At 47.4% G+C, this 16,441-nt stretch overlaps 1 protein-coding gene across 1 annotated transcript in view; it reads right to left on the reverse strand.

Annotated features, from left to right (window-relative positions):
- The window catches only part of LOC110514596 (TBC domain-containing protein kinase-like protein), a 61,159-nt gene that overhangs the window by 27,385 nt on the left and 17,333 nt on the right, over positions 1–16,441 (reverse strand). The window contains exons 17-22 of the mRNA XM_036954052.1: positions 16,331–16,441; positions 16,122–16,172; positions 15,921–16,004; positions 15,228–15,313; positions 12,729–12,765; positions 7,904–8,065 (exon numbers count right to left, since the gene is read on the reverse strand). The exon at positions 16,331–16,441 is cut by the window's right edge and continues 16 nt beyond it. Coding sequence (XP_036809947.1) covers positions 7,904–8,065; positions 12,729–12,765; positions 15,228–15,313; positions 15,921–16,004; positions 16,122–16,172; positions 16,331–16,441 — 531 coding nt within the window. The remainder of the gene's footprint in view (positions 1–7,903; positions 8,066–12,728; positions 12,766–15,227; positions 15,314–15,920; positions 16,005–16,121; positions 16,173–16,330) is intronic.

Here is a 16,441-nt window from a genome sequence, read left to right on the forward strand (position 1 = left end):
CTTCTAATCTTGCCTCCGAAATTAATGACACAAAAGATAACACCATGCTCTCATGGTGGTCGACTTTTGTTTAACAGTTTGCCAAACGATTTGGCGGAGGAGGAGAAGAGCTATCAGGGTCAGAGATCAGAGACTGAGCGTCACTCGAGGGGCGCAATAGAGGCATATGGCACATCCTTAACGTGCCCCTTGACAGTTTTACTTCGTTCAGACAGAGATCTGGGCTCGATCTGCATGACCAAGAGAACCTTATGACGGTGTGCGTGCACCACCTCCCTCTAAGCACTCTGGGAACTGTCCTCCCCTGGTATTAACTGTAATAGTCTTGTCACAGTGAGAATGAATGACCCTGGCACCATTCACCGTCTATGGAGGGAAAAGAGGAGAAGAGAGTGTCCGGATCATTTAAGAGCCCGCTCGCTTGTAACTTTATCTTGACTGTTCACCTTTATTCCAACGCTCAGAGACAAAGAGAGAGCGAGAGAGAGAGAATCCGAGAGGTGCTTCTTTCCCCATCACAAAAATAAACAACTACAAAACATTTTAACCAGTCTGAAATACCCCTTCATTCAACCATCTACAATATTTTAATCTACGGTCACGAAAAAGCTATTGCTTAATACATTATCTATCAGGCTTACATAGTGACTGTCAGGCATGATGTCGTAGTGCCCAGGGTCATGAATATTGCATGCAATCACACACACCTCCAGCAAACAGAGGCTAGCCTAATACTTGAGGAGAGATTGACAACCGGTTTAACAAGCCCCAGCGTGCGGCTGGGCATTCCATGGCAGTGTGTGTGTGTGTGTGTGTGTGTGTGTGTGTGTGTGTGTGTGTGTTAGAGACAAACTTTCTGTCAAATATATAGTGACTGTGAGGCATGATGTTGTAGTGCAGCCTGTAAAAGGTCATAACCAGAACTGGCTTGGCAGCCTAGGCACTGAATAAATACAATGAATAGCATCACCTGAGGGAAGAGAAAACAGCTAGGGTAATTGACTGGTTGATGAAAGATAAATTAAACACGCTGCTCTGAAGTTTACAGTACTTGGCTGAGAGCCAGACGATGACAACTTGCACATGAAAAGCAGGTTTGTATGTAGTAAGGACACCAAAACTGCCTGTCTGCATGCTGATGGAGAGGTAGTGTGTTTTTGGTTCCTACTGCAACACAGACGGTTTTATTTGAGGTGTACACATGAATCTCTTGTAGCTACAAGCCGCTAAAACACAAGTACGCAATTAAACAAAAGGAATCTGGGGCTACACAAGTAAGAGGATATCAATCCTTCACTGCCTGACAGACACACAGAGAGAGAGAGGCAGAGAAGTCAGCACAGACCCAGACAACAGTCCAGCACAACAACACCCCCTTAACCAGACCTGGAGGTGGAGAGAGACATATCTGCACTCTGGACTGTAGTGAGACAACATCAACAGGACAAAGAGCAGGAGATGGTGAAGAGCAGAGCACTAGAGGATGAGACTGCTGGAGAGGAGGGTGAGGGAATGGCGTGTGACAGAGAACAACCTACTAGAGAGGTGGCCACCCCCACAGAGAAGCCAGCAGAACAGCCCACCTCAGCACTGGACAAAAGTCTCGACACCATGGCAGAACAGTCCACCCCTGACCATAGCATCGAAATCACAGCGGGACAGACAAATGAAGAACCCCAAGCCCATGGGATCTCACTCCCTCTGAGCACCCCCCCCCCCCCTGTCAGCCACCCTGATGGCCCTTCTGACAACCCCCCCACACCCACTGTGAGGACATGCATAAGACATAGATTGAATCCATAAGGAGTACAAACATGAAATACATTAGAGAAAATAAACTTTTTCCCCAAACACAGTGTCTACACTCTGGTGTCCAAAAACCCAGCGCGCCCTAGACCTTCTGTCTGAGGACCAACTAGGGTCACCCTACCACATAATAATACACACAGGCACAAACGACCGGAGAGCACAACAGGAAAGGGTGATTGAAAAAGCTTCTTCTACTTTCTCCAACGCACAAGTGGTTCTCTCCACCCTGCTACCATACAGCTGATAAACGCAAGTATTTTCTGTGACTGTGGCTCAAAACCAAACGTTTTCCTGGCTCACCACTCCACCCTGGACTAGAACAGCCTTTATGACCAGGTACACCCTGGACTAGAACAGCCTTTATGACCAGGTCCACCCTGGACTAGAACAGCCATTTATGACCAGGTGCACCCTGGACTAGAACAGCCTTTATGACCAGGTCCACCCTGGACTAGAACAGCCTTTATGACCAGGTCCACCCTGGACTAGAACAGCCTTTATGACCAGGTCCACCCTGGACTAGAACAACCATTATGACCAGGTCCACCCTGGACTAGAACAGCCTTTATGACCAGGTCCACCCTGGACTAGAACAGCCTTTATGACCAGGTACACCCTGGACTAGAACAACCTTTATGACCAGGTCCACCCTGGACTAGAACAGCCTTTATGACCAGGTCCACCCTGGACTAGAACAGTCATTATGACCAGGTCCACCCTGGACTAGAACAGCCTTTATGACCAGGTACACCCTGGACTAGAACAACCATTATGACCAGGTCCACCCTGGACTAGAACAGCCATTATGACCAGGTCCACCCTGGACTAGAACAGCCTTTATGACCAGGTCCACCCTGGACTAGAACAGCCTTTATGACCAGGTCTCCACCCTGGACTAGAACAGCCTTTATGACCAGGTCCACCCTGGACTAGAACAGCCTTTATGACCAGATCCACCCTGGACTAGAACAGCCTCTATGACCAGGTCCACCTATACAAGGCAGCAGTGCCCACCACTCCACCCTGGACTAGAACAGCCTTTATGACCAGGTCCACCTATACAAGGCAGCAGTGCCCACCACTCCACCCTGGACTAGAACAGCCTTTATGACCAGGTCCACCTATACAAGGCAGCAGTGCCCACCACTCCACCCTGGACTAGAACAGCCTTTATGACCAGGTCCACCCTGGACTAGAACAGCCTTTATGACCAGGTCCACCCTGGACTAGAACAGTCTCTATGACCAGGTCCACCCTGGACTAGAAGAGACATTATGACCAGGTCCACCCTGGACTAGAACAGCCTTTATGACCAGGTCCACCCTGGACTAGAACAGCCTTTATGACCAGGTCCACCTATACAAGGCAGCAGTGCCCACCACTCCACCCTGGACTAGAACAGCCTTTATGACCAGGTCCACCTATACAAGGCAGCAGTGCCCACCACTCCACCCTGGACTAGAACAGCCTTTATGACCAGGTCCACCCTGGACTAGAACAGTCTTTATGACCAGGTCCACCCTGGACTAGGACATTATGACCAGGTCCACCCTGGACTAGAACAGCCTTTATGACCAGGTCCACCCAGGACTAGAACAGTCATTATGACCAGGTCCACCCTGGACTAGAACAGCCTTTATGACCAGGTCCACCCTGGACTAGAACAGTCATTATGACCAGGTCCACCCTGGACTAGAACAGCCTCTATGACCAGGTCCACCCTGGACTAGAACAGCCTCTATGACCAGGTCCACCCTGGACTAGAACAGTCTTTATGACCAGGTCCACCTATACAAGGCAGCAGTGCCCATCTTCGCCCGGACCCTAAAGGACATAGCTCTCAAACGCAGCCCCAACACTTCACACAGGAGCAATAGATCAATAGACACCCCGCCCAGACCAGCAAGATACTTCTCAGCAGGCTCTGCTCACACCTACTGGTCTGAGGCCAAACCACACGACCAACAACATTGGACACTTTATGGAACACAAAGCCTTCACTCTCTCATTCTGGAATATCCCGGCCTGAGGTCATCTGCCTTTGGCCTAAAGAGCAGGAACCTGGACTTCATCAAAGAAATCGGAAATGCAGACATTGTCATCCTACAAGAACCATGGTATAGAGGAGATGGACCCACTGGTTGCCCTCTAGGTTACAGAGAGCTGATAGTCCCATCCACCAAACTACCAGGTGTGAAACAGGGAAGGGACTCAGGGGGTATGCTAATTTGGTATAGAGCAGACCTAACTCACTCTATTAAATGAATCAAAACAGGAACACTTTACATTTGGCTAGAAATTCAAAAGGAAATGATCTCAGAGAAAAATTTCCTCCTGTGTGCTACTTATATCCCTATACTTCAATGAAGACAGCTTCTCCATCCGGGAGGAGGAAATCAATCATTTCCAGGCCCAGGGACACGTACTAGTCTGTGGCGACCTAAATGCCAGAACCGGGCAAGATCCTGACACCCTCAGCACAGAGAGGGACAAACACCTGACTGCAAGGGACAGCATTCCCTCCCCCATATGCCCCCTTAGGCACAACATAACCAACAAAAACATGTCACAACTCCTGCAGCTCTGGGTATGTACATAGTCAATGATATGCTCCTATGGTAGGCACACCTATAGCTCATCTCTTGGCAGTAGTACTGTAGACTACTATATCACTGACCTCAACCCAGAGAGAGAGAGAGAGAGAGAGAGCTCAGTGTTTTCAGCCCTAATATGCACCACGTGTCTCAACACTAAATGATGAGCGCTACAACGCTAGCATACTAAATCTAAAACTGGGAGTTGACCCAGCAACCAAACCACTGGAGGTTAACAAACTAGCACTGAACCCACTAACCCCTTCATACCTGTAAAGCACTTGTGACAACAAAGTGTTGTGGTGCCGTTAACCCTAGTATCAAGTCTCACCCATTACAACAGGGAGAGAACTAGTCATTTAGTGGGTTGTTCCTGGTAATAGGTGTGAGTGAACGGGTCTTAGTTTTGAAGTGTCAGTACAGATCTAAAGGTTGGTGAGTGATGTCCTATGGGCCCAGGTGTTACCAGTAGTAATACTGAAGCTGGCAGCTGTGCTCTCACACTCCTCCAGGGCGAACATATTTTACCTTTATAAGGAGCCCTCTCCTTTCGCCTGTTTTTGCTCATCACGTGCCTGCTGGACCAATAAAACATAGTGAAGTGTAGCAGCATATATATATATATAAATAAATAAGAGAGAGAAAGAGACACAGAACAACTGGAAGCAGCCAGTCAGCCATCCGGAGTAAGAGTACCCTAACGTCCCCTTTGGCATGAAAACATCTGCCGTCTCACAACTGTTATTTAAACTTTAATGTCACCCGCCTCTCAGCCAAACGGGGTAATCGCCGTTTCAGTTTGGCAATGGGGTTTAAGGGAAACTGACGGAGATATCCCCCGGGCGTTGAGAGCTCTGTGAGATACATTCATTATGGATGCTGCCGGCCCCTGGATTTTCTGTCACTGATACTTGGCTGATACTTTGCAGTGGGGGACTGATGGGAGAGGTAGGTAGAAGAGAGGGGGGAGGGAGAGCGAGGAGAGAGGGAGGGCAAGGAGAGAGGGAGGGATAAAAAAAGAGGGGTTGTTCGAGAACTTCATTCCTGTGTGGCGTAGAGGCTCAAACTACTACTACTCTCAAAGTTGCATTAAAAATCGACTTGTTCTTGCCAACTGACCCGTCAAAGTCTAGTCCCGAAATTCCTCCACTCACCCAAAATCCCAATACTGGGAGGAACTCAGTAGGGAAGCCTTGCATAGAAAGAAGAGACAGAAGATTAGCAGTCCCCCAATGCTTCTGCATAAATCACGTCAACAACAGCAAACATGACATTGTCATATGCCAGTGCATCTCAAAACTGTTGGGTTGGAGGAAGTATAGAAATAGAATGAATAGATTGTATTTCGAAGGAGGCGGGGCTTCTTCACAGGGTTAAAGCACAGTCCCGTCTAAGATCCAGTGCCAGCGTGTGTGTTCCTCTTTAAGTGAATCTGTATGGTCATGCTCTGTAGGAATGCTACCCTTGTCCCTAATGTCCTGAGATCTGACGGTTTCACACACTGCACACCACACTCTCAGACAAGCTTAGGAACCGTGCAGCCCAGTTAATAAATTCTCCCTGAACAATTTGTGCCCCCGAAATTACTTTTTTCCCCGCTGACAGACACTCAGAAAGAAATACACACTTCCGTAATGAGAGGCCAAATGAGGACCCATAAGCTGAAATCCACAGCCACTTGAAATGTGTCATAAATCAGGGCTGGGGGTTGAACCGAGGACACTGATCTACTGTAATGGACACAAGACCAAACAAGGAAGTTCAAATCCGGTCACTCGTTTTCTTCCCTCTCAGGTTATTTTCCTTTCTTTTCACAGCTAGACTACAAACTTACTTCACACCAGGACAGCGTTTCACAACACACAACTCTACCTTTGGGTGTTAAGCTTCAGTGCTCTAGTGGCATGCTCGAGACAGCTTGGTTACCTAGCCTCTACTACCATGGCAACATGTATTTATCCCCCCCACCCCCCATCTGTCTGTTTTGGGAAGTAACCCTGCCATTGTGGCCTAGACAGAATTAACGCCACAAGGCATCTCTGAAGGCTCCAGGTAATAATACCCTGACACTCGCCTCATCACTATAAATGACGCCGAGCCCAAATGGACAAAACCCCCTCGACTCGACAGAGATCCATCAGGATGACGAGTCATGTCCTCTCCGACACCAGAGGCGGGAAGATTTTGAGCGCTGGACGCCACGTGGTTATCCTGCGGCCAGCAGTCTACGCGTTCCCAAATGACCCTCTCAGCGGGCGAGTCTTCCGACAGCTGCCGAGCACAGCGTGAAACGCTTATCAAACACAAAGGCGTGAGTGTCTCTCAGCAGAGGACCTCACAGCATCTCCCTACAGGGATATCATTCACTAGGCTGGAAGACATCAGTCACACACATTAGCCCTTTGGGGAGCCACGACATCATTAAAAGTAAAGCAAGGCACAGTCAGAGACCCAGATGCAAGGAAGGAGAGCGGTACTCAAATAGTATTTTCTTTCTGAACTATCTTAAAAAGTGTCATCGTTCCCCAACCTGCAGTGTCTGAGTGCGTACGGCGCACTTCTTATTTTTGGAGGGCTTTTGAAGGGTTGTGTGAATATTTTTAAAAAGCGGTCCGTTTCAAGCGGGCTCATTAAGTGGTTCCTGTAAGATGGTGCCACTTCAGTAACAGGAAGTCACATCAGCCCTCCTGGAGGACCAACAGGACATCTAGCATTCAACACATCAATAAAGACAACTACATCTACACATCCAGGAGGTACAGCACTGGCCCTGTTCACTACACATGAATCAAATCAAACAATTAGGGAGTGGAGGGAAACTAACAGTGTGTCCAAAATGGAAGCCTTTTCCCTATATAGTGGACTACTTTGCACTAAATAGGGATTGGATTACCTGCAATCAAAAGCAGTGCATTATAAAAGGTCTCCAGTCAAAAGTAGTGCACTCTATAGGGAATAGGGAGCCATTGAGGATGCAGCCTAAAAAAGGGATTGATTTCCTATCAAATCAAATGTATTTATATAGCCCTTCGTACATCAGCTGATATCTCAAAGAGCTGTACAGAAACCCAGCCTAAAAACCCCAAACAGCAAGCAATGCAGGTGTTGAAACAACTTGTTTCAACTTGTTGAAACAAGTTGGCTAGGAAAAACTCCCTAGGAAGAAACCTAGAGAGGAACCAGGCTATGAGGGGTGGCCAGTCCTCTTCTGGCTGTGCCGGGTGGAGATTATAACAGAACATGGCCAAGATGTTCAAATGTTCATAAATGACCAGCATGTTCAAATAATAGGTCTGGGACAGGTGGCACGTCCGGTGAACAGGTCAGGATTCCATAGCCGCAGGCAGAACAGTTGAAACAGGAGCAGCAGCACAGCCAGGTGGACTGGGGACAGCAAGGAGTCATCATGCCAGGTAGTCCTGAGGCATGGTCCTAGGGATATCACCACTGGTCTTTGCCCCCTCCCTCTCTCCCGCTCACCCTCCCTACCCCTCTCTTACCTGGCAGGTCGGAGAACAGGAGGATGCACTCGTTAAAGCCGTTGGCCAGCAGGCGGTCTCGGAGCTGCTGCAGGATGGCCACGCCGATGCAGAAGGGGAAGGAGCTGTTCCCCAGGAGCAGGGTGTCCCACAGGTGGAAGATCTTGTGAAGGGGGAAGACGTCTGTAGAGGAAGAGATCCATCAATCAAGCAAATGTATTTATAAAGCCTTTTCTACATCACCAGTTGTCACAAAGTGCTTTTACAATACACCAACCTAGTCCATTAAAGACATGCAGAAGCAGAAGGGAGAGCGAGGGAGGAGAGGAGGAGGGAGGGCGAGCGAGCGAGGAGGAGGGAGGGTGAGGAGGAGGGAGGGCGAGCGAGCGAGGAGAGGGTGAGGAGGAGGGAGGGCAAGGAGGGAGGGTGAGGAGGGTGAGGAGGAGGGAGGGTGAGGAGGGTGAGGAGGAGGGAGGGCGAGCGAGCGAGGAGAGGGTGAGGAGGAGGGAGGGCGAGCGAGCGAGGAGAGGGTGAGGAGGAGGGAGGGCGAGGAGGGAGGGTGAGGAGGGTGAGGAGGAGGGAGGGCGAGGAGAGGAGGAGGGAGGGCGAGGAGAGGGCGAGGAGATGGGGAGGGAGGGTGAGGAGAGGGATTAGAAAGAGGAGGAAAGGTAGAAGGATATACGGATCGTTAAGAGGGTACCCAGGGAGAAAAGAAGATAATGATTTATAATTCAGCCATTTGGCAGATGCTCCTAACCAGAGACAGAAAAGTGCATTACAAGGTTCATTTAACAAATAGTAATTGCAAGTACAACCTTAGTAGCAGTAAAAAAAAAGTAAAAACATTGCAGCTATAAGTGCTTTTTCAGGTTTTCTCAAACTCTAAGCACTTTACATTTCCTAAGGCTGCATACAGTATGGGCTGAAGGGGGACTAAGTGTCTGGCTGTCCAATAGTTTCCAAGAAGGCCCATATATGGAGTGATGGACACACTAATACTGCACTAATAGTGCGGGACATCACATAGCGGTTTGTCACACTAATACTGCAGGACATCACAGAGCTGTTGGCCATTGACTTGTGTGGAATGGGAAACCTACTGTACAGGTCTTGGTTATGTTACTCCAAATACAACCGCATCCTGTACCATCCCACGCTTTATTTTTATTCCATTTAGCTGATCTAATGTCCTCTACCTGTTCCTAAGAGGCTCTCACACATACAGTATATTGAATCAAAACAACATCCACCTGTTAATGTCATAACCAATACCTAGAAGTGGATACTAGGAAGAATGCATGTGTGAGATGTAGGACTGGATGGAGAGGACCGGGAGAGAAGAGGGAGGACTGGATGGAGAGGACCGGGAGAGAAGTGGGAGGACTGGATGGAGAGGACCGGGAGAGAAGTGGGAGGACTGGATAGAGATGAGTGGTGGAGAGGAGTGGTGGAGAGGAGTGGTGGAGAGGAGTGGTGGAGAGGAGTGGAAGGACTGGGAGTTAAGCTGAGACTCTTCAGCACATTAACAGTCCACTGAGCAGCCGGTGGGTGTGAGTGACGGGCAGAGTGTGTGTGTGTGGAGGCAGGGAGATGGACCTCCGACACTCTCCTCGGCTGGGTGCATTAGCAGTCAGGAAGTAGGATGGAGGAGAGGGGCGAGGGACTCACGCTGGTTTGGGAAGGATGGAGGGCAGGCCTCACACTCAGAGCCCCTGGGAGCCATGTGTACGTGGGTGTGCATGCTTGATAATTCTCAAATGTGTGTGTATCTCTTAGAATTCTCAAGTGTGTGTATCTCTTAGAATTCTTAAGTGTGTGTGTGTATTGTAGGATTTACAATGAATGGAAAACATACAGTGCATTCGGGAAGTATTCAGACCCCTTCATCTTTTACACATTTTGTTACGTTACAGCCTTAATCTAAAATGGACTAAACAGTTTTTCCCCCTCATCAAATCTAGACACAATACCCCCACTGCATTTTGCAAATGTATTAAAAAAATGCAAATATTATATTTACATAAGTATTCAGACCCTTTATTCAGTACTTTTTTGAAGCTGTTTTGGCAGCGATAACAGCCTTGAGTCTTCTTGGGTATGACGCTATAAGCTTGGTACACCTGTACTTGGGGAGTTTCTCCCATTCTTCTCTGCAGGTCCTCTCAAGCTCTGTCTGGTAGGATGGGGAGCGTCGCTGCACAGCTATTTTCAGGTCTCTCCAGAGATGTTCGATCCTGTTCAAGTCCAGGCTTGTCAGAGACTTGTCCCGAAGCCACTCCTGCGTTGTCTTGGCTGTGTGCTTAGGGTCGTCTCAGTCTGAGATCCTGAGCGCTCTGGAGCAGGTTTTCATCAAGGATCTCTGTACTTTGCTACGTTCATCTTTCCCTCGATCCGGACTAGTCTCCCAGTCCCTGCCGCTGAAAAACATCCCCACAGCATGCCGCCGCCACCACCATTCTTCACCGTAGCGATGATGCCAGGTTTCCTCCAGACGTGACGCTTGGCATTCAGGCCAAAGAGTTCAATCTTGGTTTCATCAGACCAGAGAATCTTGTTTCTCATGGTCAGAGTCTTTTAGGTGCTTTTTTGGCAAACTTAAAGCGGTCTGTCATACGCTTTTTACTGGAGGAGTGGCATCTGTCTGGCCACCCTACCATAAAGGCCTGATTCGTGGAGTGAGGCAGAGATGGTTGTCCTTCTGGAAGGTTCTCCCTCTCCACAGAGGAACTCTGAAGCGCTGTTCTCCCCCAATTGTTCAATTGTTTGGTTGTTCCAAAATTCTTCCATTTAAGAATGATGGAGGCCACTGTGTTCTTGGGGACCTTCAATGCTGGTACCCTTCCCCAGATCTGTGCCTCGACACAATCCTGTCTCTGAGCTCTACGAACAATTCCTTCGACCTCATGGCTTGGTTTTTGCTCTGACATGCACTGTCAACTGTGGGACCTTATATAGACAGGTGTGTGCCTTTCCAAATCATGCCCAATCAATTGAATTTACCACAAGTGGACTCCAATCAAGTTGTAGAAATGGAAACAGGATGAACTAAAGCTCAATTGCAAGTCTTATAGCAAAGGGTCTGAATACTTATGCAAATAAGGTATTTCCATTTAGGCTATAACGTAACAAAATGTGGAAAAAGTCAGGTGGTTTGAATACTTTCCGAATGCACTGTACACTTAGTTTATTAGGTACACCACCACATTCACCAAAATGGATTGCTCCTACAGTCAGTGAGTCACGTGGCCATGGTCTGCTATAAAGCAGGCAGACAGGCATCAAGGCATTCAGTTACTGTTCGAGTGAACGTTAGACTTTGAGCATGGTATGATCAACGGTGCTAGGTGCGCCGGATCCAGTATCTCAGAAATAGTCGCCCTCCTGGGCTTTTCACGCACAACAGTGTCTAGAATTTACAGAGAATGGCGCGACAAACAAACATCCAGTCAGAGGTAGTCCTGTGGACGAGAACAGCTCATTGATGAGAGAGGTCGAAGGAGAATGGAAAGAATCGTGAAAGCTAACAGGCGGGCCACCAACAGACAAATAACAGCGCAGTACAACAGTGGTGTGCAGAACGGCATCTCGGAACGCACAACTCGTCGATCCTTGTCACGGATAGGCTATTACAGCAGACGACCACAGCGGGTTCCACCGCTATCAGCTAAAAACAAGAAGAAGCGGATCTAGTGGGCACATGATCACCAACACCGGACAGTTGAATGGAAAAACATTGCCTGGAGCATGACAGCGACTTCAGTTTACTTGAGTGGCCTGCGCAGTCCCCAAACCTCAACCCAATATATCATCTTTGGGATGAGATGGACTGGGCTGTTCGCAGCATGAATGTACCGCTGTCCAATCTGCAGCAACTGCGTGAAGCATCGCGTCATCATGGACCAACATCCCCGTGGAACATTTCCAAAACCTTGTAGAATGCCCTTGTAGAATGCCCTGAAGAATTCAGCCTGGAGGAAAAGGGGGGATCCGACCCTGTACGAGATGGGTGTACCTAATAAACTGTGCATGTCTTTCTGGCCCCTGCCCAAGTGTCTGCTATCTGCTCAGATTACTGATAGTGTATTTATATGTCCCAAAATTAAAATAGGAAAAACACTGGATCTTCTTATCAAACTCCAACTCAGATTAAAGTAATATGAAATAGATATTATAATACTACTATTCATGTCCTAACAGTAGTGTTTCAGTCTGCTATTCCTTGGCGACAATAGGATCAAGCATAACGCTGCCACCCGCTGTTCACCTACTGCATGATACAGAACTGGACATCCTGAGCAGGAAAAGAACACTTCCAGAGGCCACTTCAGTGAATGACTAGCCACAATCATGTGATTGTCTTGTTGGCTGAATTCCAAATGGTATTCCGCCAGTAGACCAAAACAATGTCCAGTCTTTACGTGGCCGCATAAATGATGTCCACTCTTTACGTGGCCATATACATTTTATAGGAAGATATTGCCACAGAAGTAATAGACCAGCATAGAACGTAGAGCATTATAATAGAGTAGACTAGAAGATTAGAGAATATGAATATAGAGAATATAGAAGATTAGAGAATATAATGTAGAATAGATTAGAGTAGATTAGAATAGAATAGCCTTCATGGCAGCAGTTTCTGTGGTATAATGTAAACCCAGTAGACTAGAGACATTATCTAATAGGGTTGGTTATAAAGGTCACACTACTGTCAAAATAAACTAATCCTTACCGTACTGGAGGCTTTGACCTTTGACCTTTCCAAACTGCGCTGCTGACCCCACACCGTGCCAAGGCCTATAGAATACGCACACGAGCACATTGATAATAATAAAGAAGGTCAACTTACGTGTGAACATGGTGAGGAACCACGGAATGGCATAGAGCTGCAAGGTGAAAGAGAGAGGATCTAGTCAATGAAATAAAGTCATGCATTTCTACTCTGTTCTACGCATTACAGTAGTATTCTTTAAGGGACATTCCTAGCGATTTAACTTTTTCAGCAGACATTTTGTAATTCAGCCACACAAACTTTGTCTGATCTGATGTCTGCTAAGTTTGCATAGCCTGTGTGTGTGTGTGTGTGAGAGAGAGAGAGAGAGAGGTGGCAATAAGGACAAACTGCTGAGTACTTGAAGTCAGAATTAGAAATGGCTAACAATGAAATCTCGCTCTCTCCCTTTCCCCCTCTCTATCCTTAGGTTTTTTTTTAGGGGGGGGGGGGGGGGGGGGGGGGGGGGGGGGGGGATTTCAGCTGGTTTCAGCTGGTTAATTGAATAGGTGAGGAAAACGCTAAGCAGGGCTGGTAGGCTGCCTTCCTGGAGCTGGCAGACCCCCTCCATACCCAAGGGTAATGAGTTACTCAGAGCCTCGGACTCAATTTCATCAGTCTCCTCCACAGAGCCCTGGCCAGGCCTCATGGGATTAGTTGTGGTAGAAAGGTGTGAATGGCAGCCAGGGGAGGGAGGGAAGGGAGGCCAGATTATATGTGGCCAAATTGAAAACAGCCTAAATTGAACACGCGGGCCGGGGTGTCTAGCCTACGTGCAGCATGGCAGTGGTGGTCCTATGGCTTGAAGCATTACAGGAGGAGACAGATACAGTACACTGGGCTGGTGACTTACGTGTATTTGACAATGTAGTATTATATAACAAGGTCAGTTATTGTACAACCACCACAGCACACTACTTTGACACGTATACAGGGGAAATCAAACAGAGGGTTTATGTGGTGGTTACTGGGTAGCCTAACATTTGGGCTTTTTATAGCCTCTGTAAGAATGTATTACTTTGATAGAACAACACTCGTGAAATCCCTCCATCTCTCCACACCCTCCGAACTTCAGAAGTTCATTATTTAGGGTTTGGATAAGACTTCAAACATTAAAAGCTGGATCAACACACGGAGTTCAAATATCATTATCCCCGACCAGACTGGGAAAATAACGTTTCAATCCTCCGCCTTTGAAAGGGAACTTCAATACAAATAAAACAGCGGTTCACAAGTGTTGAGATGACATCATTAGACAACCACGCACTCGGTTAACCTCTGAAGAGGCGGCACGGACGATAATGTCCACCAGCCTCGTTGCTTGACGACAAAGGAACAACTATTATAAGAAAGATGCTCAACGTAATGCTTTGTAGCAGGATAACGAATGCTTTTGTTGAAATCGCTATGTAGATGTGGACAAAACAAAAGTTGGTTCTTTAATTGTTTTAATGTGCCACATCCTTTATCTCCCTAAAGGAACCTGTAAAACACCCACAGGAAAACCAGTGAAACATCGAATTGTTCTTATTTTCTCCCCGCAATAAGTGTTTTCAGACAGGGACAGCCACATCTTCTAATCACCATGGTTTCACTGCTATATGGTCTGTGGTTTCATGGTTTCAGGTTGTCATTGTAAATGAGAAATGGTTCTAAACTGACCCAGCTGGTTAAATAAATGTGAACTTGAAACAAAGTCAGTGTTTCCTACAGGAGCGGAGTTACACACGTCATCAAACACTTCCACCATCCATCTTTAAAAACAGGGCACCATAAAACCGTGGCCCCTGTTTGATAGACTCAGCCGTTCTCTGGAATAGGTCCCCGGGGCTGGTCCACTGAGGTGACACACATTCATCAGCATGATAACGCCTTGATTAGCGCCTATAGAGCCTTTAACCTTGATACGGTGTGAAAAGAGAGTGAGTGTTCTTGAACGGGGGATGGAGGGCCCGGGTGTTCGACGACCTTATGGCAAGGCCAGACTGTCATTAGACCCTAGAGCAGGCCAGGCTGTCATTAGACCCAGTATAAATTATCACAAATGTTCTGAGTGGAGGGAACTTGGCCTTGGCCCAAAACTGATAGGGGCCAACGAACAAAAACTCTCAATAACAAGCAGGACTCTATTAGAAGGATGGGACAGTAGTGATTCTTTATCCCTGACCAGGGAGTCAGGGACTGGGCCAGATTCCAGACTTCTCCTCCATCCTCCCCATTGTCCCTCACCTTTCACGATCTAGAAACTCACAGAAGGAAAGAAAGGTTTTCTAACAAGTACCCTTCACCACTGTTCTGCTGTCAGATGTACATTAGGGCCCCTCCAGTTAAGTACTTCCCCCCTACAGTTCTGCTGTTAGATGTACAGTAGGGCCCCTCCAGTTAAGTACTTCCCCCCTACAGTTCTGCTGTAGGACATCTGTGTATAAACACTTTTCAGCTCATCCACTACAACTGTTCCCTTATCAGTTATATGACGATCAGCCCCCTCATGTCAGTTTTATGATCCTTCGGCACTGTTCTCCAGTCAGTTTTTACGTTAGGACGACGCAGCCCAGACCGCATTTCAGTGCTTACGTCAGGTATGAATCCGATCTCATTGAGGTGGTTGCTGAGCTCCGGGTCGTGGAAGGCGATCATCTGGGAGAAGACGGTGAGGTATTCTGAAACCAGCACAGAGGGAGAGTTCAAATCTAGCGAGAAAGCAGTGGTGGTCCTATCTGAGGAACGCTACTCAAGGGTGTCTGTTGCAAAACATTTATCTACGTTGTGCCATATTGAACAAGACCCAGAAGCTATTGTGACATCAGATTGGGCATTGTCTGTCCATATTTTGTACCAGGACTATAAAGAGATGTTTGCGTCGTGTATGGTCTCTACACAAAAAAAACGTAATTGAGCTTCATTATTTTTATTCCAAAACAAAAGTACACTCAAATCCAAGACAGACCAACATTGGTGAAATTAGATGAGACTGTGGTGGGACAATAAACAACACTCCACATTGAGTTCAAGTGGTGTGTTTGTTGTCCCAGATCACATTGTGGGACTATATCAACAATGGACTAATGTAACAAACGATAGTTTGGGTGGAGTTTTCCTTTGAGCAATAAGGCAGAGAGACTGTAGGATATTGTCAATATCACACAAAAAGGGTGATATTAGTGGCACACATTGAACACTGACATGTTTACGTAGATTAAAGATTGTTTTACTGGGATGATGGAGGCTGCTTGTTATTCAAGTATCACTGTACATGGAGGGACTCACCTTGGATAACGTGGGAGTTGTCCTTCAGGAAGAAGTTGTACAGGTATTTGGGGATGAAGGCCGACATGCAGGCGTACGCCAGGGCTGCAGACAACGAAGGGGAGGATGAGGTGAAGAGAGAAGGGAGGAGTATCAGCAATACACATTGTACCTCTGCAAATCAACAACAACTCCCTGTTTTAAGGTTTCAAATACCCTTACCTTCATTGTTGAAATTCAGCCAGAGAAATGGTGCACAAAGTGAATCCAAACCTGAACACAGGGTACAACCGTAAACCACATTACTGCTGGAATTGACTTGGCTAGATTGAAAATGTATGACTTGACTGCCACCTAGTGGTCTATTGACCACAACACAGCACGGATGTGAGTCAACGTGTCACATTGTGACAGCAGAGAGACAGACTCACCCTGCCAGTAGACCAGGTCAGGGTGAGACACCACCCAGGCCTTGAGCACACGCCTGAACTTCCTGTGGCCCTGTGGCGAGGACAGTAGCTCGTCATACTGGTGACAGCGAG

The sequence above is a fragment of the Oncorhynchus mykiss genome, chromosome 19 (assembly GCF_013265735.2).
Source record: "Oncorhynchus mykiss isolate Arlee chromosome 19, USDA_OmykA_1.1, whole genome shotgun sequence".
NCBI lineage: Eukaryota > Metazoa > Chordata > Actinopteri > Salmoniformes > Salmonidae > Oncorhynchus > Oncorhynchus mykiss.